The sequence below is a fragment of the Olea europaea genome, unplaced genomic scaffold (assembly GCF_002742605.1).
Source record: "Olea europaea var. sylvestris unplaced genomic scaffold, O_europaea_v1 scaffold2733, whole genome shotgun sequence".
In the NCBI taxonomy this organism is placed as follows: domain Eukaryota; kingdom Viridiplantae; phylum Streptophyta; class Magnoliopsida; order Lamiales; family Oleaceae; genus Olea; species Olea europaea.
In genome coordinates this window covers 33,954-57,889 of record NW_019245755.1, presented here as the reverse complement: position 1 = coordinate 57,889, position 23,936 = coordinate 33,954, and the positions used below count along the sequence as shown (strand labels likewise).

The 23,936-nt window shown below is 38.6% G+C and overlaps 1 protein-coding gene across 1 annotated transcript; it reads left to right on the top strand.

Moving 5' to 3' along the window:
* Window positions 1–1,269: 1,269 nt before the first annotated feature.
* On the top strand, window positions 1,270–22,275 carry LOC111383661. The gene is made up of 9 exons (XM_023007792.1): window positions 1,270–1,378; window positions 2,194–2,352; window positions 18,327–18,514; window positions 18,607–18,622; window positions 18,742–18,819; window positions 19,659–20,039; window positions 20,151–20,215; window positions 20,825–21,718; window positions 21,832–22,275. Exons 1-9 carry the CDS (start codon window positions 1,270–1,272, stop codon window positions 22,126–22,128), a joined length of 2,187 nt encoding a protein of 728 aa, XP_022863560.1. The 3' UTR covers window positions 22,129–22,275.
* The last annotated feature ends 1,661 nt before the right edge of the window (window positions 22,276–23,936 follow it).

Here is a 23,936-nt window from a genome sequence, read left to right as displayed (position 1 = left end):
AATTGTGATGAATCACGTTCAATCACTGCTTTTCCCGTTTGATATCCATCAAGAGTTATACTAGCCACATCCATTTTTAGTTCCCCAGTGTCAGTGGCGGACGCAGAAATTTTGAGTTAGTGGAGCACGATTTTCCTTTCAAAATTCAATTGTTGGCAACCAGTGGCGCAAGACAGAATGGCAGTTTGCAGATGAACAATTTTCTTTTCAAACTTTGGTGTTTGCACTTTGCCGTTTGGTTTGTAATGAGCTAATGGGTTTACCCCTTTTTTTTCTTTTTTCTGTTTTCAATTTTCAATGTTCGTTAATTAATGGAATTGGGAGTTGGATGGGTCACGTGGGAATTGGGTGTCGTTTTGCATATTATATATATATATATATAAACTGGTGGGTCATGTAAAAAAATTAAAAAAAACCTGGTGGGTCACGTCACCCACCAGGTCCACCAGTGGGTCTGCCCTGCCTGGTGTCCCCATACACTCCACCAGTCTCTTGAGCTCCACATATACGCTAATGACACCAATCCGATACTAACACCAAATTGCCCCTAAAGAAGCGTAGATTTTTGTTCTCTCATCTGAAATAATCAACACGAGATATTTACTGCTTTGGAACATCAATCATAATAGAAGAGAACAAAAATTCATTTTTACAAAACTCGGAAACCTTGTATATTTTTTAGTTAAGGCAGCATAGAGGCTTAGGAGGGATTTTTATGCCTCCACCTAAACACTATGGGGGGTTTGGCAATCCCTTATCACGTCTATTTAATATAACCAAAACTTACAGGAGAATCTAAAAAACAGGACTAACATAGACCATTGCTATATCTATTACTAAACCCAGTCCATGACACACATTGATTGCAAAAATGGATTCCACAACTTTTGTACCCAACATAAGGAACCTGTAGACTATCCATTCTCAGAAGACCAAAAAAGTTTGCCTTGAATTTCTCCAGGGCCGAGAACTTGAAGACGTGCCCTCGCATTTCCTTCTCTGTAAATAAGTGACCGCCTTGCTTGTGCGGGCACGACACCGTGCATGACGTTATATAATATTTTAACTTCCTTTTTTTATTTATAACGGGGAAATCCGCAGTCGTTACCCTTTGGTAGGGGAATCGAATTTGTGATCAAAGATTTCCGCGCTCACCTATTCCACCAACTCGGCCATCCCGTGAGGGGCACATTTTAACTTCCTTTTTTTTTTCCTTTTAATCTTGTCAAAGACTCTTATAGATCAATCCACCACACAGGTCATGAAGGTATGTACTATATCCATGCAGAACCCTCTGCTATTCATTGTTCACAAAATGGTTCACTTTTGAATCAGCTAGAACGTGATTCCCATCGCATGGACACATTAAAAAGGAAAGGTATATATGTAATATGTTTTCTTTTATTTGTGTGCACGAGTGTTGGGGTCGACTTCCCAAAAATCAAGGATGGTGATACAATGTAGCAATCAACAATCAATTTCATCAGAATCACAATAGAAAAATTCCCAGCCCCATAATTTTTATTTTTTATTTTACCTAGACTAAGCTGAGTTTCCAATTCTCAATTATAGTAGCAGTGAGCACATGGGACATTGATGCAACACCCACAGGAAAATTAATGGAGAAAGAAAATAGACCTATAACGAAGAGGAAATTAGGAGGGGGAATGGGGAAGAAGAATGTTCAACAGAAGAAGAATTTCGCCACAAGCCACCAATCATTTTTATTCAATCATCAACTGAAATAAATTACATCGCAAAATAGGTTTCAATATTAAAGCAAACCCTAACGAGACTAGACCCGAGCCAATTCAAGCTCAATAAAAATCCAAAACAAAATAAAATCCAAAAAAATGAAATAAGATCCAAAATTAAATAAGGTTCAATTAAAAATAAATAAAAGGACTGAATGTCCTCATCAGACATAATACTCCATAATGTACAAAACATCATCCTCATCAATTTTGAATCAAGTCTGGACCATAAGTGAACCAATCATTTCCACTTTGATTTCATTCAAGACACGATATTTATTGCAGCTGCACCTAACCAATGAAAATTGACCCATGAATTTTTTTTAAACTAAATTTACAATCAACAGAGAGGCTACAAAGCTGAAAGTTTGGACAGAAGACTACTTGGATGGTCATAGATTCTGATGATAAATAATCAACTTATTTCCTTTGTACACAGTTAAAATTTTCTTCAGAGAAAATGTTGATCCTAAATGTTGGGAGAAGCTCCCAACATTGAATATGGGCTCCATTCATCTGGACTGGAACTTCCAGGAATGTTATGTTATAGGTAGCCCCTCGGGACATTTTCCCGGATTTCAGTCAAATAACCCTAAGAGTGAGTCTTTCTACTCTAAATGGCTTCTTATATTTTTATTAATGCAATGCATAAATTTCAGTATATTCCACCCCTTCCATATCTACAAAGAATATAATACAATCAAAATGGACCATTTCTGGAAAAGAATTACATCCATATTAAATGTTTTACAAGAAAATAGGTAGATTCAAAATGGATTCATCAATATAGAGGAAAAAGGAGAGAGATCAGCATGAATTGACCTAAGAGTTAAGCATACAATTGAAAAGGTGCAGGCCCATTTGGCCTGAAATAACGAACATTTACATTTTTAAGGCAATTGGAAATTCTCTCGATGTATAATATTTCTTAAGATTCCATTTTGTTTTTAATCCAAATTAAGTCGACATCAAAAAAATTCAGCGTGCGCATGTGAAAAGATGCAAAAGGATCCTTGGGCCAAAACCTAAAAATGCAAAATTCAACCTTCAGTTACTTCATCTTTCATTTTAAGAGAAAGACGTGGTTGTAAGCAAGATAGATGTGAGAGAGTTGTATACCCAACGTATATCTAGAGTTGAACACATCCAAGTTGGCAGAACAATCACATTGGGGGGCTCTGGAACCAAGTGTGGGGAGTTTGATTCCTGGTTGGAGCAGCCAAGTGATGTAATAACCAGAGGAAGGGTTGGAGCAGCTTGGTGATGTAATAACCATGGAGGAGGGTCCCTTTGGGGAAGGAGTAAAAGCCATGTGGGAACCTGGGAATCAACAAGTGCACAACCTGCGATTTACCTCCACTAGTCATTGAGGGGCCGGGGGCTAGAGGTCCAGGATTTAGTCCGGCTAAGCTGTGACACCTGAGTTATCAAAAAAAAAAAACAAAAAACAAAAAAAAACAAAACATTAAAAAAAAAAAAAAAAAGAGTTGAACAAGTAGCATTTTTCTATGAGCAAACATAGGATTAGGTATGTATGTAGACCTAAAAATATAGATATTTAATAGTTTTTTAAAGTAATTATATCCTAATTTATTGTATATTTCATTTATTATGTAAAATTCGATGGTTGGAAGTTAAATTGAAAGAAAGAAGTGAAAAATGAAGAAGTACAAAGTTGAGGACCAAATTGCAAATATCTAATGGTTGAATTGGACCATAAGAGATATTTTAAAAATTGATGGGAGTCAACTGAATGCAATTAGAAGTCAAAAAGAAATAGAATATCATCAAAATATTACTATAAATCGACTTTCAACTACATAATATATCTTCCAGATTTTTAGTCAAAGATTACAACCAGTTTTTGGCATAGTAAACGTCCAAAATGAAAAATACCTATCTCGAGAAAAATTGTAGCCATTTTAGTTAGCTTTCCAACACATTTTGAATCAACTTAATCGGATATCGGGAGACAAAGTTATAATCAAAATACTGAATGCTATACAGAGACAAAAAATCAATGTGCGAGTGTAATTTTTCTTATTCGATTGCAACTCTTTCGAAAATCAATTTGGGCATGATTTTTCACCAATTTTCGACCCCTACAGATACCCAACAGGAGAATACATGAAGGGGGCTTGCATACATATCTCTTATACATAATATACTTCAATATTCATCAATTATCATCATCAAAGGAAGAGAAATCATTGTTTTTATGAGAGAATTGAAGGGGACTTGTAAGAATTCAATCAAGTGAAGATTCAAACTTGGTATTGAACAAAGAAGAGAGAGCGCAAGTGCAGATTCATTAAGAAACTATTGAGGAGACTCAAGATTTCAAGATTTATATTCATCTTCTCAATTTATCAAAAATTCAGGTTATCGCTTTCCACTTATTGTTGACACATAAAAATTCAGCCCAAATCGAACAGCCCAAGGAGTGGAGCCCAATTGAAAGATCCCCAAATCAGATAACCCAAAAAACGAAGCCTAAATCAAACGAATCAAGATAAAGGCCCAAATAGGGAGGCCCAAGAACGCGGTAGCGCCATCGCCCAAGTTTGCAAGTCGCCCAGAATCTGAGCGAATGGAGTGTTATACAGTCGCCCAGAACTGTTACTCTATTCTCGCCCAAACCTTCAAGTCGCCCAAGGTCTTAACAAACATAAAGCGTCGTGGTTATCAAGAAGTGCAGTTATTAAAGCAGCCCTATCACGTTCCACGATTCAAGGAATTCAATCGAAGGCGGTTGAACGATGAAGAGTAATGGCAGTAGTTAAAAAAGATAGTTTTCATGACAAGTTGGCTATTACGAAGAAAGTGGGCAGTTATAGGACGATCAAACAGTTTTTAGGGCTGTTGATCACAAAGAGATCGCCCATGAAGTATAAAAGGGAGAAAGGACATAGAAGCAAAGGACCGAATCCAAAACTCTCGAACAGAGAACATGTAATTTTCATTTCCTTAGTTTTTAGACTTAAACACTTTTCTTTCAGTAACTCGTGTGCTTGCGCTCCTTGGAGGCACGTTGTTTTTCATTTCCAATTGTAAAGTCATCGCCAATAAAAGAACACCCATTTTTGAGACTTTGTCTCAAGAGATTTGTCCCTTACACAATCGTCTGATCCTTTTTAATTGTTAGCGACTAACCCGCGCGAAACAATTTGGCACGCCCAGTAGGATAGTGGTGTCAGGTGTTGAAAGTACAAAAGGTGAAACAATATGCCTCAGAGATCCGATAAGGAAGCAGCAAGTCAGGGAGGAATCCAGTCTGTGATCGAGCGATATGAGGAACAGCATGCCTCTCCACGAACAGATGGACAGAATCAGAGCAGTAACAGTCGTTACGAACCAATAACGGAGTTGAGTCCTCGAACCATGCGTGTATTACTTGGAGAACTCACGCAAGACGTCATCGAACAGGTAAATCTTCGAAGTATTCATAATATAGAAAGATTTACACAAAATGGGAACGTACACTATGACAACATGGCCAAACAACTAAAGACGTTGAACGAAACAATGAATAAGTTAGTAGGCCAAATATGTCAACCGGCTATACCTCTTACAAACCACTTTCAAACTAGGACAATTGTGGGACATAATCCCTCGGTCCTAAATCCGAATCAAGGGGTAGAACCGCTTTCTGGTCCCTCTACTTCAAACCAAGGGGGTACTACAATGCCAAATCAAAACAACGGTAGTGGTATGCCTAACTTGGGGGGTAATCCAAATGTGAGAGATAATGTCCTAAACAATGGACAGAATATTCCACGTGTTAATGAGGGAATAAATGTTCAGGCTAATGGTAATGGCCCTAATCATGGTAATTTTGTTGCCAATCAAGGACCAAACATCATGCCTCATGCAAATCAACCGGTTAACCAACCTGTAGGAATTCCATATGACCCCAAGGTCATGTTGAGGAACCAGATTATGGAAATCGTACAGGATCAGATGGCTTTTGGGGTGCGTCCCGTCTTTAGGCCGTCGTACACAAAGCCATATCCTGATTGGGTAGACCAAGCATATCCATGGCCTAGAGGGTACAAAGTGCCAGAATTCTCACTGTTTACCGGTTTAGGAGAGGTGTCTACTCTAAAACACATAGGGCGATTCACATTGCAAAGTGGTGATGTAACCGATTACCATAAAATGAGGCTTTTCCCTAGTTCGTTAACAGGAGTAGCTTTCTCCTGGTTCATCAACTTGCCAGCGAACTCTGTTCAATCATGCAACAATTGGAACAGTTGTTTCACGCTCAGTTTTATAAAACTGAGTCTGAAGTCATTTTGACTGATTTGGTGAATCTACGTCAAATGCCAAATGAATGGGCAGAAAGTTTTCTCCAAAGGTTCAAGACAGCAAGAAGCAAGTGTTTTGTACCTCTACCCGAAAAAGAATTTGTCAAGATCGCTCAGGGCTGCTTGAGCTTTGATTTAAAAAAGAAGTTCCAGGACAAGGAATTTCCTGACCTTTTCCAGTTGAGTGCGAATGTGATTAGGTATGAGCGACTGATAAGAGAGGAAGAACAAATGAAAAATTCTAGTAAAGGGACTTATTACAAAGACTCAAATTTTGACGTTCATACCATTGAAGACGAGTCATACGATCAGGCCGAAATGTGTTTGGCCGAATTGGTCAAAGGAGATACATATACTTGTCCCATAATGGCCAAGCCTAGACCATCGGGTAAAGATGAGCCTATAAAAGATGGAAACATAAAGGCTAGAACGTTCTCGTTCGACGTAACCAAAGCTGACCTTATATTTGATAAATTATATAGGAATAAGTAGATAAAATTGAGCGATAAGCACAAATTGCCAAACCCTGAACAAATTAAGAGTAAAAAATATTATAAGTGGCATAATGCATGATCACATTTGACTAACAATTGCTTGGTGTTCCGCCATGTATTGCAGGATGCCATTGAATCAGGACGAATTACGTTCGATGATAAGAAAAAGATGGCAGTGGACGAAAATCCTTTCCCACAGCCACTTGGAGTAAACATGGTGACATCTGGATTTAAAAACAAGTTGCCAAAATTCAAATTGGTCGTAGATGATGAAGAAGAGGATCCTAGACCACATCCCAACGTCTTTGAACGAATCAAGGGGAAAGAACCAAAAAAGGACGAAGACGTCCTGTGTGCAAGGTGTAAAAGAGAAGTGAATGGAAATATGGAGAAACCAAGGACATGGCAGCATCCTCATCGCCCTACCTTCTTCCCAAACACTCAGCCTGGTAGAGGGCGAGGTACATCATTCTATAGAGGACCGCCTTTTGAGAGGCAGTTCAGGCCAGCAGATAATGTAAGAACATTCAGGCCACAACCTTGCCGGCCAAATGTATGACATTCATTCCAGTACAATGCAAGAAGGGCAATACCCTTCGATGAGATGACTAGGACCCAACAAAAGCGTTTCCAACGAAACTACGGACAGATGATGAGGTAACAACAGGGAATGCCACATCCTAAAGCGCCTAAATTACTCAAGGTAGCCAACCAAAACGTCCTCAAAAATAATGAAGAGACCGGCACAAATGAATCAATGAAGGAACTGCCAGAAACTTCTTCTGAGAGATCAAGGTTTGAGCGAGACAGAAGGGATGAAGAAGATCCAGATCAGCCCCTCACTATCCAATTCGGTACGTTGCCTCCTATCGTGGCCAATAATTACTTACTGGCCAATGAATTCAAGAATAAAGAAAAAGAAGAAGAGAGGGAGGACAACGAAGGAGAAGCTTGCGTGCTAGTATGTGAAAAAGGCCAGACTTCTAGAGAGGCCTTCGACGATGAAGAGGACGATGGAATGACAGACATTGAAGAAGAAATCGACCTCGAAGCAGAAAGAAGAAAGAGAGGAGTATCGCGCAATACTCTGTTTAAGCAACTACATCAAGAGGGAGTTCACGAAGTAGACTTGTTGGGGGAACCATCTGGGCGTCCTTTCGATTTCTATGTACTGTACAGGACACCCAAAAGGAAGAAGATAGTGCCTCGCTATGAAAAGTATGGGTCACCTCCAAGAATAATGTCCACTCCCACAGGTTGGATAACTGATGAGGAAGCATTAGAAAGAAGTACGAAAGAGGTTCAGGAGACAGAGGATTAGCATGATATACTGCACGTCGACTTATCACAGGGGGATAATTCGACAGAAAACAAGCAGGAAGTGGAAATAGAGGCTGCCGAAAAGGTTATTTTTAAATAGCTAGCCATGAAATTGACTAAATACTTGAGGCCATTATACGTTAAAGCTCTAGTTAACGGCGTCCCAGTGGCAAAAGTGCTTGTCGACAATGGAGCAGCTATAAATACCATTCCATTTAGGATGATGAGGAAGTTCGCAAAGACAGAGGGTGACATGATTCCTACAGAAGTCATCCTCACTAGCTTCAATGGAGGAGCAACTTCAGCTAAGGGAGTTATGCCATTGGACATAACTATAGGGACGACTACTAGGACCACTGTCTTCTTTGTAATAGATGGTCCTACTAGTTACAACATGCTACTAGGAAGAGATTGGATACACGGAAGTCGCTGTATACCCTCGTCGCTCCATCAATGCCTGATCTTTTGGAATGACAAAGGCGAAGCAGAGGTGGTACAGGCCGATCATAGGCCTTTTGTCGCAGAAGCAAACTCGATGGAAAAGTTCATGTACGAAGGAAACTATGGACCTGTCAGGGTAGTACAAGACGGGGAAGAAACTCAGGTTGTCGCGCAAAGCGAAAAACCATTCTCAGTGGACGCACTCACTGAGATGTTCAAACAGATGAGGCCAAATATAATGGCCCTGGAAGAGCCAGTAATTGGCAAAAGAATAATTAAGGAGTCTTGAATGGACTTTAAGTTACAAAAGCAAATGGCCGACATTCAGGCCTTCAAAGCCAGATTGATGGCTTTCAATAAAGAATGCAATGACAAGGAGAAAGAAGATACAGCCCTAAAAGCGCTGAAGGATAAGTTGGCAGTATTCGAGTTAGAGCAAAGCATTGGCCGAGAAGTTAACAAGGTGGACTATTTAGAAGAGGAAGTACTTACAAGGGAACTGGACGACGAAGTAATGCGGGTCGCCAAACCTGGATACGCTCAAGCACAAGACCCTCTAATCAAAGTAAATATTGGCAATGAAGGAGAAGATCGCCCAACGTTCATCAGCCAAATGCTCGACCAAGAGGTTAGTAACAAATTAATCGCTTTGTTAAAAGAGTACAAAGATTGTTTTGCTTGAGAATATGAATAAATGCCTGGTTTAGATAGAGACTTGGTGGAACATAGGTTATCAACTAAGCCTAACTTTAAACCTCATAGGCAGCCTCCTAGACGTTTTGCTCCCAATGTACTCCCTGAAATCAAGAAAGAGATAGAGCGATTATTGAAAGCAGGTTTCATTAGAACAGCCAGATATGTCGAATGGTTGTCCAATGTCGTGCCAGTACTAAAAAAGAATGGTAAACTAAGGGTGTGTAGACTTTAGGAATTTAAACATAGCCACACCCAAAGATGAGTATATAATGCCCACGGTGGATTCTTTAGTAGATTCAACTGCCGGACATGTCATGTATTCTTTCATAGATGGGTATTCAGGATACAATCAAATTTATATAGCTGAAGAAGACATACACAAAACTGTCTTTAGATGCCCTGGGTCTCTAGGATATTTTGAATGGGTGGTTATGCCTTTCGGTCTAAAAAATGCAGGGGCAATTTATCAAAGGGCAATGAATTTAATCTTTCATGATATGATAGGCAAGTTTGTTGAGGTGTATGTAGACGACATAGTAGTCAAGTCTATTAAAGAAGAGGACCATTTCGAACAGTTAAGATGTTCGTTTGAACAAATGAAGCAATATAAGTTAAAGTTGAATCCCTTGAATTGTGCATTTGGTGTTAATGCAGGGAACTTTCTTGGTTTCTTAGTACACAAGAGAGGGATTGAACTTGATAAAAATAAAGCGAATGCTATTTTAGAAGCCAAACCACCTAGCAACAAAAAGGAGTTGCAAAGGTTTCTAGGCCAAGTAAATTTTTTAAGACGCTTTATTTCTAATTGTGCAGGGTGAACTAAAGTCTTTTCGCTGCTATTAAAGCTGAAAAATCAGGACGAATTCGTCTGGAAAGAAGAACATCAAAAGGCTTTTAAAAGCCTGAAGACATATCTATCAAGTCCACCAGTGTTGGTGTCACCAATCCAAGGACGGCCAATGAAAGTGTATGTATCGGCTGAAAAAGAATCAATAGCTGGAATGGTCGCACGGGAAGACCAATTTGGTGAAGAAAGGGCAATTTACTACTTAAGTAGACGGTTAATGAAATGTGAATGTAATTACTCTGCTATCGAAAAATTATGTCTTGCATTGTATTTCACATGTACAAAATTAAGGGTTTATTTATGCCTGTAACCGTTTATTTAATTTCTAAAGTAAATTTAGTTAAGTATATGTTCTCGCGCCCTATTTTACACCAAAGGGTAGGCCTTTGGACACTAGCTTTATCAGAATTCGAAATACAATATATACCTCAAAAGGCAGTAAAAAATCAGGCTTTGGCTAACTTTCTAGCCGATCATCCATGCCTTGATATGCCTGAAGAAATCGAACTAGAAATCAATTCGTTCGAGTTAAAACCTTGGGTGTTGTATTTCGATGAGTCAAAAACCTCTAAAGGTGTAGGAGTAGGAGTAGCATTGATTAATCCTTTAGGGATTTGCTACAAGTTTTCATTCACCTTAGACAGAATGTGCACCAACAATCAGGCCGAATATAAAGCATTAATTGTAGGCCTAGAACTAATGATAGATATGGGAGTAAGAAATGTGATCGTTAGGGTCGATTCTCAATTGGTGATACATCAATTGATCGGTGATTTTAAATGCCAAAGTGATTCCATTATAAGTCAATATGAGATCGCCCAAGAATTATCAGAGGAATTCGATCAAGTAGAACTTCAATACGTTAATAGGATATTTAACGACGTGACAAATGAGCTATCCCAAATGGCCTCAGGGTACTCAAAGGTCTTGAATTGGAAGTCTACTTGTGATTTTAAATGCCAAAGTGATTCCATTATAAGTCAATATGAGATCGCCCAAGAATTATCAGAGGAATTCGATCAAGTAGAACTTCAATGCGTTAATAGGATATTTAACGACGTGGCAAATGAGCTAGCCCAAATGGCCTCAGGGTACTCAAAGGTCTTGAATTGGAAGTCTACTTGTAAGTGTGGAATCATATTGCCCGTGACTCAAAGAAGGGCGAGAAAAATTGAACTTCACTGCATACAAGATGGAGATGCAGTGGATTGGAGAACAGAGATTAAAGGGTTCCTTAAAGAACCTAATGGAGGGATTAGTAGGAAAATGAAGCTATGTTTGTTGAATTACACACTAATAGATGAAGAGTTATTTAAGAAACGCTCTGATGGTGTATTCCTAAAGTGTGTAAGTTTGCAAGAAGCCAAGACGATCATGGCTGAAGTGCACGAAGGGATATGTGGAGCTCATCAAGCTAGCCAAAGGATGAGATGGTTAATTATTAGGAGTGAATATTTTTGGCCGAAGATGGGAGAACTATGCGTTCAGTATGCAAAGAGTTGTTTAGCATGCCAAAAGCATGGTCCAATACAAAGGGCGCCAGCACGAGAGATGTCACCTATTATTAAACCTTGACCGTTCAAGGGTTGGGCGATAGATCTGATAGGGAAGATTTATCCCCCATCGTCCAAGCAACATACTTTTGTTATAGTTGCAACCGACTATTTCACCAAATGGGTAGAGGCGGTACCTTTGAAAGAGATCACCCAGAAGAATGTTATAGAGTTTATCTGTGATCACATTATTTATAGGTTTGGAATTCCACAAATGTTAATGGTAGATCACGGAACATCTTTGAATGGGGATCAAGTGAACAAATTTTTGAGCGAGTTTGGGGTTAAATTAGTAAACTCCACACCATACTACGCTCAATCCAACGGACAAGCGGAATCTTCTAATAAGATTCTAAAAAATATCATCAGAAAAATGATAGATGAAAATGCCAGAAATTGGCACGAATGTCTGAACAAGGCTTTATGGGCTTATAGGACATCACCTCGGTCAAGTACCAAGGTTACTCCTTTCCAACTTGTTTATGGATAGGAGGCCGTTTTGCCTATGAAAATCAACGTGCAATCGATCAGAGTGTGCTTACAGTATAAGTTGAATGATGATGAGTATGCCGAATCACTAGTTCAAAATTTATTGGGGTTAGACGAATTAAAGTTTGACGTCTTAGATAGATTACAAGTGCAAAAACAAAGAATGGCTAAATTTTATAATAAAAAAGTCAAAGCCAAGTCGTTCAGCCTGGGTGAACTAGTTTGGAAGACAATACTCCCTTTGGATAGCAAAGATCCAAAGTACGGGAAGTGGTCGCCCAATTGGGAAGGACCATACAAAATAAACAGTGTGTTGCCCAATGGAGCGTATCACTTGGAAGATTTAGACGGCACCAAGCACGTAAGATTCATTAACGGCAAATATTTGAAAAAATATGTTCATTTTTTATGGGAATGTGAACAGATAAAAACATAATCAAACATTTTGAACGATTAAAAGATGACAAGGTCAGAGAGAAATACGTTCAAATGAAGTCCTTTATTATCAAACGTTCATTACAAGAATACAAAAAATACAAATAATGGATGTTCTACAAAATACGACTAAAGTAAGATAATCTCCCGGTTGGTCGCTGACTAAGCTTTCCATCGCCTTCCTAAATGCATCGCTGCAATGGTGGGATCGCCGAGTAAGAGGGTGTACTGGCCTCACCACCTTCCTAAATGCATCGCTGCAATGGTGGGATCGCCGAGTAAGAGGGTGTACTGGCCTCACCACCTTCCTAAATGCATCGCTGCAATGGAGAGCAAAGAGGCTGAGAAGCACTCTCAGCAAGCAGGCTGAGAAGCACTCTCAGCAAGCAAAGTAGCCCACAAGCAGTCCAAAAATTGTCTTCTATCATCGACTCCTTGTAAAGAACAAAGAGACGATGGGAAGAATTTTGAAGGTAAAAACTTCGCTGCTGGCCAGAAAATATTTCCTATACCTCCCACACCAAAGGTAACATCAAGGCAAATAGTAAAATGGGCGGACTAAACAGTCCATTTTGGGTCGGATTGAGTGTCAGAATACCAAGCAATGGCAACAAATTAGTTTCGAAGAAGAAAATGAAGATGAAGACGAAAGATGAAAAACGCGAAGCATTTATAGGGGGTGGAGACGAAGAGACAGAATATGAACAGCCACATTTCTATCTAATAAACGGAATTAAATAGCCCAAAGTCTTGGGAAAAGTGGTAGAAATATCAAAAGAAAATGGACAAAATTTTTAGCACAAAGTAGTTAAAGAATTGACGACTAAAAAACAAACGTCAAATAAATGCACAAGAAGTTAATATATATGTTCATTAATTATGAACAGAGTTACAAAAGGAAAATCAAATTACAAAAGAAAAGGCATAATGTGTCCTAATTACAGTCTACCCCACACTGAACGAACTCGTTCCCTAAGTTTTTCCCAATCCTCGTTCTGCCGAGAGGAAGTGATGTTTAATTCAGCCACAACATCATCATCAACTTCCAACTTTTTGTACTGCTCAACCAAGGACTTAGTTCGCTCAATTCCTTGGGAGGCTTGCGCTTTTTAGCAGCCATTCTCGCCCTGCAGTCGTCCATTTTGGCTTGAAGTTCCTTCATCTGAGCAGCCAGATTAACCATCAAAGAGTCTTCAACCATGACTTCGGAAGAGATTTCTTTCAACTCGTCCTCAGCCTTGTTGATCTCCATTCGCAAAGACTCTTTCTCAGATACGGCTCGAAGATATTGAGTACTTTTGGCCTTTAGTTCAGCATTTTTGGCCAGCAAAGAAAGGACCTCGGAGTGGATAACCTTCAATGTCGCTTTAAAATCGGCAGTAAGATTAAGCGACGGAAGCGTCAGTGCTTACTCCAAATTCGCATTCAGATGCTCAAGTTTATCCTTGTGTCTGGCAGGACTAGTCCTTCCAATGTCCATATCCATGAAGGACATGTGCTCAAATATCGACTCCTTGAGGAACTTCAAATCTTCCTCTGAAGAAGCGGTGGGACGATCAGATGGAGCAGGGCGAGACATCTGGACTTGCCCCCAGGAAGCAAACAAGTCTTTGATAGAACGCACAATCCTGTCAGCATCCTGTAAAGAAGGTTGCCAATATTAAAGATTCTCACTACAACGAACAAGATAGAAATAAAAGTGAAGCAAAGATTACCTCATCAACAATCGTGGAAGATGGCATGTCCTCAGCCAAGTCTGCCACCAACGATTCCTTCATTCGTGAGGACTTCCCCTTGTCTGAGCGAGAAGATGTTGCTACAACGGGCGGACTCATAGGAGTATCTGCAAAAATTCAAGAGCAACAAATCAGAAACCAACAGCATAAGCAAAGGTAAGACATCAAAAGACTGAATTACCTTCTGCTTCGATGTTTGGGGGGTTGACGCCCTGGGAAGAAGTTGGTTCATCCATGGGTTGCGATGAGGATTTTGGGACTGAAGACGTCTCTTTAAGCGTAGTCCCCTCATCAACCGGTTTGGATGAAGCAACCTCAGTGGAGGATGATGGAGCAAGAGCCGTCGATGCCAAAGCCTTTGAAGGAGAGGCTGAGCTTTTCTGAGAATTTCAAAAGATCATCAGCACACAGAAAAGTTTCAAGTATGGAAAAGCATGCTTGTGAGTAAACCAACTTAATTACCTTCCTCCTGACGATAAGAGGGGCATCATCATCAACATCATCCTCCAAAATGGGAGATGCTGAGGCTGGCCGTTTGTGGCTTGGGGCACTCTTGGTAGTAGTAGGCTTGGCAGGGAGAGAAGAAGATGGACGAGCAGACTGCTTAGTGCGACGAGAAGGAGAAGGACTCCGAACGGACAAAGGAGTGACCAAAACAGGAGGAGGAGAAGAAATGCTCGGTTGGTCTAATAAATGAAAGGCACGATTGGCGTCAGTCGCAAATAATCTGCGCTTCACCGACGGCCAGAGTTGTTCAAAAAGAGGGTGAATGGCGTGGCTAGAATTGAAAGGGGCTAATGAAAAATGGTTGGTTAAAAGAAGATTACGAGCATCTATAGCCTCTGCCTCCGCCTTATTAATGGTATAAAAACGGTCAACTAAGTTCCTTGAATAGCAAGGAGGAACAGGCCAAGTTTGGCCGAAACCAAGCTGACGAGCGAAAAATTGGGGAGCATAAATCTCTACCCCTACCTTGGCATTGGTCCCAGTTAGAATATCATGAAATAGCTCCCTCCCGGTTAAAAACTGGATCCAAATGAGCAGGGAGGTGCTCGTGCTATCTATAGTGGAAGGGGGATGTACATAGTTTGAAGTCAAAAAAGGAGGAAAATGGAAAAAGGAAGGGATTGAATCCAAGGAATAAAAGAATGAAAAAATGTCCCTTCTGGACATATTTACAGGAGCTAAGGACTCCATGGCTAGCCCATAACAGCTAGCAGAAGAGCGAGAGATTGATGGAGCACCAAGCAATGGAAAATAGGATCTCAACCACAGTTGAGTGAACCAAAGAGGTCCACTGCCAGTGAGAGATGCACCATTCTTCAATTGAGCTTGAAGAGAGGCCATGTCTCTATAAAGGGCAGCCAAAAACAAAGAACATAAATTCAAAGGCCTGCCACGCGCCAATTCGTGCGCTATAGGTAAATAACTCAGGGAGGGCTTTATGCTTAGCACACACAAAACATATTTACAAAGCCAAACTAAAAGGAAGGCCACTCGCTCAGTATAGGAAGGCTCAGCGCTCGAATGATTGTGAAGGGTTTGCAGGCTTGAATAAGAATCGGTATAGTTTTTACCAAACTTTGGGGCGCCACCAGAAACCAAGATACCGGAAAAATGGTATCGTCCAAAGGTGGTAGATTCACCAGGGCCCCAACATCCCTTAAAGTAATAGACATGGGGCCAAGAGGGAAAATAAAGGTGTTATACTCAGGAGACCAAAAACTCAAAGCAATCGAAAAGAGTGCTGAATCAAAAGTAGGGGGGCGAATAGAGATTTCCAACAAATCAGAAATCCTAGGGCTATCAAAAAGTGCCTTAGTAGGACCATGACCCACAAGGCGAGCATGCCACCTACGGAAAGCTACATCAGATTTAGGCCAAGTGCGAATACCTCTTTCGCGAAGTGGCCCCAGCGGTAGAGAGTTCAAAAATGGAGGGCCTTGAGTGCAAGGAAACAACTGACCCACCGCCACCTGTTCAACTGCCTCTGCATTGTTGAAGAAGGGACCCAAGTAGAACTCATTACGTTCAACGTCGGCGGGCGCGAGAAAACTCGGAGTTATGTATGGGCGACTCAGAAGTTTCTGAAAGTCATCAAAACTAAAGGAGTCACCAGCTTGAGATTGTGAAGCAACCATTTGAGAAGGAACGAAGTTTTTCAGGGTTACGTAGCAGGGAAGCAAAAGATGAACAGTAAATCGCGAGAGAGACGCAAAAAATTTGAGGCGTGGTTTAATGGTGCAGTGAAATGGCGTGTTTGGGGTTTATAAGGGTTTGCAAAACGACGCACCTTTTCAAGTTATAGAAGAAAACAATGATTGAAATTTTTGGGAACTTCGAATGTTGCTGGAAACACAAAGTGAATATGGCAAAATTTAATAATTATTATTAATTCTGCCATATTGGGGTGGTAATTGTTGACACATAAAAATTCAGCCCAAATCGAACAACACAAGGAGTGGAGCCCAATTGAAGGATCCCCAAATTAGATAACCCAAAGAACGAAGCCCAAATCAAACGAATCAAGATGAAGGCCCCCCCAAATAGGGAGGCCCAAGAACGCGGTAGCGCCATCGCCCAAGTTTGCAAGTCGCCCAGAATCTGAGCGAATGTAGTGTCATACAGTCGCCCAGAACTGTTACTCTATTCTCGCCCAAACCTTCAAGTCGCCCAAGGTCTTAACAAACATAAAGCGTCGTGGTTATCAAGAAGTGCAGTTATTAAAGCAGCCCTATCACGTTCCACGATTCAAGGAATTCAATCGAAGGCGGTTGAACGATGAAGAGTAATGGCAGCAGTTAAAAAAGGCAGTTTTCATGACAAGTTGGCTATTACGAAGAAAGTGGGCAGTTATAGGACGATCAAGCAGTTTTTAGGGCGGTTGATCACAAAGAGATCGTCCATGAAGTATAAAAGGGAGAAAGGACATAGAAGCAAAGGACCAAATCCAAAACTCTCGAACAGAGAACATGTAATTTTCATTTTCTTAGTTTTTAGACTTAAACACTTTTCTTTCAGTAACTCGTGTGCTTGCGCCCCTTGGAGGCACGTTGTTTTTCATTTCCAATTGTAAAGTTATCGCCAATAAAAGAACACCCATTTTTGGGACTTTGTCTCAAGAGGTTTGTCCCTTACACAATCGTCTGATCCTTTTTAATTGTTAGCGACTAACCCGCGCGAAACACTTATATATGATTTCTTGGAATTTCAATATGTTATGCTAGTTTTATACGTTGTTAGGATGAGATGAATTCTTGTTATGATATTTTTAATTTTTAATTAATTATTTTGACTTTAGTTTAATTTTATTTGTGGATGTTAATTATCGTTTTTATCTTCTTCTTTTTTTCAATTGTTTGATCACCAATTGAATTGTTAGTGAATTTTATTGTCATCGAGAGAGGCAATAGAATTTTAGCACAATATAATAAACATTGTAAGGTTTGATAGAGGATAGAAATATACATTTATGCTTTATATGGTTTCAATAGGTGTTCTAGCACTTATTAATGCATTTATCATGTTTGCATCTTTCATCGAGAAATAGGAGGATCACATGAAGGGAATAGATTTGATCGCTATCGAAAGAGACTTTTAATTAAATTAGAAACATTGACCAACGTGAATGATTTCAAATTGTCAATTTAATTATTTCACTAAAAATGGAATAACAATGGGAATTCTACATCTTAGCAATATCTCTTGCAAATTTGATAAATTTTCTTACATTGCTTTTAAGTTAGTTGATAGATTTAATAATTTTTAATTTCAACTCAATTTTGCTATTCGATTAAGGGTAGTGTTAGCTTTAACTTGATCAAATATATAGTTCTCGTGGGTTCAACATTCTACACACCACTTTATTATTTATTCACGATCTCGTTTACTTACGAGTAATCAAACAACCAGTATGTATGAATCAAAAGGAAACTGCTTACAGTCCTAAATGACTTTCTAGGCAAAACGCAAGCACTTGCCCAGTTATAATTGGGTGGTCGCCCCAGTTATATCGTCTTTCAAATTTTGCGTTTTGGTTCCCGAATTTGATTCTTGATTTTTTTAAACTAATTTTCTGTAGGAATTTCAGTCATTTAACTTCTAATTGCATCCACTTGAACCCGTAACATCTTCATTCTTCGTTTTGTGGTTTGAACCAACTATGAGATGTTTGCATTTTAGATTTCATACTTTGCTTTTCACCCTTCCGCGAATTTTCAATTCCTCTTCCATTCATTAAGTTTCATCTAATAGACAAAATATACACAAGATTAGGCTATAATTTATCAAAAGAACATTTATCATTTATGGTAAAAAGTATCAGGAAAAAGCAAATGAGGAGAGGAGATAGATCTGTCAAAGGGATGATGCAGATAATGATGTGGCCTCTGCTGCTTTGCTCCAACACAACACCACCACCAAATTCCACCGCTGAACGGGAAGTACTGACCAGCTTAGCCGTCTCTCTTTTTCTCTCTCACACAGATGAAACCCACACGAACTACTTATTGATTAACATTATTTCTTTTTCCAGATAAACTATATTGCAAGTTGAGATTTTTACGAGGTAAAAATAACAAGCTTTTTGTCCAAATTCTGATTCTGTGGTCTGAGTTTCATTGTCATCCCTATAAATTAGCACCTGGAAGTTACCATTAAAATGGATTAGTAATTGATGAGTGTGTTAAAATTGGTCCACATAACACAACAGCAGCCTCTTATGAGATAGAACATCTGTATTTAGTCAGTGAGTGCACTTCCTTTCCTATATGCAATTGAATTTTGAAGAAACGAATGAATTGAGGGTTCAAATTCTTCATTGTCTTGCTGAGTCGCTCTTATGGTAAGTTATAAATTCTTCTGGTGGATAGCCAAGCCAAAAGAAAGATGACAATTCTTCCACCTACCTAATAAGAAATTATATATGTCACCCAAAATCTCTCATTGATCCTTGTGGGCAATTTTAATTTAGTGTTAATCTACAAGTAACTCGTAGCCTTGACGATTGAAGTAACGTTTTCCTCATATCAAACATGTTTTTATTGGTATATTACTTGCCCTACCTCTCTTGATGTAACTTATGCTTCGTGAAATTTACTAATTCTCGTTATTCATGAGTTTTGGTTATTCAAGATTACAAGAATATGTGCACCAATAATTAATTGGGCAACCATGAGATTAACGTGTTGGGTTGAGTGTTAAAATTTAGGAATAGTTGCAGCAAAGGTTCCAAACTTTTCAAACACTAACAAACTTTCCCCAAACATTTGATTTGTTGTAATCGTCAACTCTAATTTTTTCAAACGTTACAGACGAGGCCCCAATGGATTGAAAACATCCAATTAACCGTCCGTTGACCAAAAAAAATAAATTTGACCACATTATTAATATTTTTATAAAGGCAAAATAGTAACTTTTTATTTACCAAAAATAAATAATTACATTAATTAAATTTAAAAAACTAAAAAGAAAAGAAAAAAGTAAAAAGCTGTATCTTCTTCTTCCTCATGCTCCCAACCAAAAGCACCACAAATTGTTTTCATTTTCTCAAACTGTGCAATAACAAACTCAAATTTCCTCTTTTAGGTTCACTGCCCGATCACTGCGCATTTTCACCTCCGCCGAGTTTCGATGCTTTTCAGCGCCAAACCTCTCTGATGACCAGCTGCACGCTCTTGTGGAAGGAACTTTTCGATCATTTCTCTTCCCTCGAACAGGACCTCCAGAAGCAAGAAGATGCGCTGAAAGCCAAGCCCCAAGTTTCGAATTCAAATACTGAGACATCTCTGAAAGTCCTTGATAACCGTGAGTCCTCAATCTCCAAGTCATTGTCTGTGGCCTTTGAATCATTGGAAAAGGCAACAAAATCTTCAATTTCTAGAGTATTATCGGAGGATCTTACAGTATGTAAAGATGAGGACCAGAATGGAGAGCCTGGAATAGATAACCCCGGGGTTTGTTTCTCAAGTTGAAACCTTCAGCTACAAGTTTGCCGCTAGGGATTTTAGGATTTCATTACAGCACGAAAGAAAAAACTAGAACTATTAAGTTCTGATTTTGGTTGGTGGGACTGGATAGGTTGGGGAAAGGATAGGAGGAAGACGAAGATGCAGCTTTTCCCCCTCTTTTTCTTTCTTTTTTGGGTTTTTTTTAACTTAATTTGGTAAATAGAAAATTACTATTTTGCCATTTTTAAAATATTAACAATGTGGTCAAATTTATTTTTTTGATCAATTAATGGTTAATTGAATGTTTTCCATCCCTTAAAGCTTCACCTGTAACATTTGAAAATGTTAGAGGTAACGATTGCAACAAATCAAATATTTGAAAAAAATTAGCTAGTGTTTGAAAGGTTTGGAGCCTCTGCTGCAATTACCCCTAAAATTTATGGATTCTAAGACTCATTATTCACGTTTTCTTCTGCTGATAATGACAAGAATACTCTAGGATTCTAAGACTCATTATTCACGTTTTCTTCTGTTGATAATGACAAGAATACTCTAGGTTTCAAGGAAATCTCTAAGACGCTAAAACTTTCAGATAATTTTCCAACCTTTTTGTACTACTTTCTCATAATATTTTGTTTTAAGTGTCGTGTCATATCGTGTTTTGTCATATCACATTACATTTTGTTTTTCATTTCTGTTTCGACGCCACCTAATGTATGATTGTTAGTGCGAACAAGTCTAGCTATTAATCTATAAATTTGATTGGTACACCAAAGTAACCATAGAATCATGCTTGTCTCTTAGAGCGAATTGGATGGTGGGACCGACGGCTTCCCCTCATTGAAGAAGCCACGAAGTGAAACATTATATATTTGTTGTAGATCCAGTTTGTACGCTCACCAGAAATTAAAAAGAAGAAAAAGAAAGAGAAAAAAAGAAAAGACGATGAAAGAATCAATAAGCAAAAAAGAAGGCGACCAGGCACAAATAGATATCTGGAATTATGTGTGTGGTTTTACTTCAATGGCTGTAGTAAAGTGTGCTGTTGATCTAGGAATACCTGATGTCTTGGTGAATCCCATGACACTCTCCGAGCTCTCTTCGGCCCTCAATTGCTCACCTTCTGCTCTCTATCGCATCATGAGATTCTTGATTCACCGCGGGATCTTTAAGGAGACAGTGAATGATAATAAAGATCAATTAGAATCAATTATTTACGCTCAAACGCCTCTTTCCAAGCTTCTAATAAAAAATGGAGCCAATAGCATGGTTGATCTTTTGCTACTAGAGACCAGCCCAGTAATGCTTGCACCATGGCTCAGTCTAAGTGCACGGGCTTTAGCTGACGACGCTTCATCATTTCAGGCTGCGAATGGTGAGGATCTATGGCGCTATGCTGCGGAAAATCCAGCCCATAGCAAGCTGATAGACAACGCAATGGGGTGCATGGCTAGGATAACAGTGCCGGCAATTCTTGATCACCATCCAGAGGTTTTCGAAGGGATTACTTCTTTGGTGGATGTTGGTGGTGGCAATGGAACAGCTCTTAGCATTTTGGTTAAGGCTTGTCCATGGATTAAGGGGATTAACTTTGATCTCCCTCATGTAGTTTCTGCTGCTCCACATTATGATGGAGTTGAGCATGTTGGAGGCAATATGTTTGAAAGTGTTCCAAAGGCTGATGCTGTTTTCATCATGGTATGCTTAGTTAGCTTTCTAGAGAAACCTGATTTTTATGGTTATTTCTTTTTATGGTTTACTAGCTTTTAGAGACAGACGAAAATTATTTATTTATTTATATTTGTTTTCAGCAAGTTTTACATGACTGGAACGACGAAAAGTGTATAGACATCTTGAAAAAGTGCAAAGAAGCTATTCGTGCAGACACGGGAAAAATGATCATCGTGGACATTGTCATTAACGAAGAAGAAGTGGACAAGTATAAACATGTTCACTTGTATCTAGATATGATTATGATGGCTCATACTGATACAGGAAAAGAAAGGACTCCTAAAGAATGGGAATATGTTCTGAATGCAGCTGGATTCAGTAGATACACAATCAAACAGTTTCATTATGTTCAATCTGTGATTGAAGCCTATCCATAAGAGTGGGAATTATTTATGGCAAATTAAAATGTATTCCAATAAAATAATTAGATTTTGTAATCGTTCACAACTCTACGTATATAAGTTGTGAAATATATGTAAACAATAAAGAATAATAGTGATAATTACTATACTTCATTGAGTGTCCCTTCGACCCAATTTCCTAAATACGTGAAGAAAAAGTCTTCGAATCATTCATACAAAAAAATTCTATTTGATTGGTTGTCTCACTTAAATGAAAGTTAGGCCCTGTTTGATTGTGCAACAATTCCATGGAAAATGGAAATTTTTTCTATTTTCCACCTTTTGATAGTGTTTGATAGCAAATAATTTATATGTAATTCATTCTCTTGGTTTTCTTAAAAAATGGAGTTTTCTTGGTTTTTAAGGATATGGTGGGAAATGATTTTCTAGGTAGGCTGCCTTTTCTTTTTTATTTTATTTGCAATGAAAACAAATTCTAAGAATTATTGTAAAAAAATATTTCCCTTTAATTGGCGTTTTCCATTTAAAATAAAGCCAAACGAACAAAAAAAAAATATTATTTTCTTGAATATTTTTTTTTTTTTTTTTTAATGGAAAATTTCATCCCTAATATCACTTCAATTGACAATTTTCATATAAAACAAACCCAAACGAACACCAAAAATACTTTTATTTCAACATTTTTAACATGAAGAAGTATACCAATCAAACACAATAATTTACAATTCTCAAGAAAATAATTTTTAGGCAATTCAATTCCCTGAAATTCGTTTTCTTTCCACCCAAATTTCATCTTTGCAATCAAATGAACTCTTATATTTTTAATGTAGAAGAATTGTTTCATAATCAGAGCCCACTTCATTTTTATTTACAGCCAATCTCCAATGCTTACTTCTTATGCTTCTCATTATGCACAACCAAGTGAAGATTTTGAAAATGAGTAGCATGAATGCGTGCAACGTGCTATTTGGAGTCCAGTCTCACTACTTGATTAGAAAGATAGATCATCCCACTTAGTTGGATCATATTCTTAGGGATCAGCTGCAGTTTTCATTACTACCAATCATGAAATTTCGATATTTGGTTCTTAAGAAAGATAGTCCCCCGTCACACAAGTTCAACCACTTTGCTTATAATTGGGAGTTTGGTTGCAGCCGTTTGTGATTTGTTCACTCAACATAATCGAGTTTTCCTTCCACCCCAGAAGAATTGATGTGGATATCACCTTTTTTTATTATTGGATTGTTTACTTATTTTACTTAGTTGGGCTTGTATATGGGTTTGGCCCAAGCCCCTTGACTATTAGATTTGTGTTTTGTTATTTATATGGTTGTAATTGAAATTGTAAAACAGTTGATAGACAATTATTTACATTGGCTTGTTGCCCACTTTCCCTTCCCTGTCTTCCCTCTATCTCTCCTCTCTCTCTCTTCTCTAACCATTTCTTCTCTTCTTCTTCCCCCTTCTTGCTGTGGTTATTTCCCTGCTGAATACATCTCTGCTGTAAGTTCCATTCATTCTGCAAACTTTCCATTGATCCTACATCAAATAGTCTTACAATTACTTGTGAGTCATATCTATTACATATTAAGGCCTGTTTGACATAACTTTTTGACAAGTCAAAATGAGTCATTTTTTCTTTAATCTTATTGAATACTCTTAGTTCAATCTACCACACAGGTCATGAAAGATAGAAGATACTGACTTCATGTACTATATCCATGCAGAACCCTCTGCCATTCATTGTTCACAAAATGGTTCACTTTGAATCAGCTATTATGTGATTCCCATCGAAATGACACATTAAAAAGGAAAGGTAAATA

Bases quoted from the DNA above. Each gene is read 5' to 3' on its own strand.
- LOC111383661 (XM_023007792.1), top strand. From the start codon at position 1,270: ATGTACTATATCCATGCAGAACCCTCTGCTATTCATTGTTCACAAAAT. The intron at 20,216-20,824 runs GTTTTTTTTAAC...CTTGTCTCTTAG, and splicing joins TCTTTTTCTTTCTTTTTTGG to AGCGAATTGGATGGTGGGAC. The intron at 21,719-21,831 runs GTATGCTTAGTT...ATTTGTTTTCAG, and splicing joins CTGATGCTGTTTTCATCATG to CAAGTTTTACATGACTGGAA.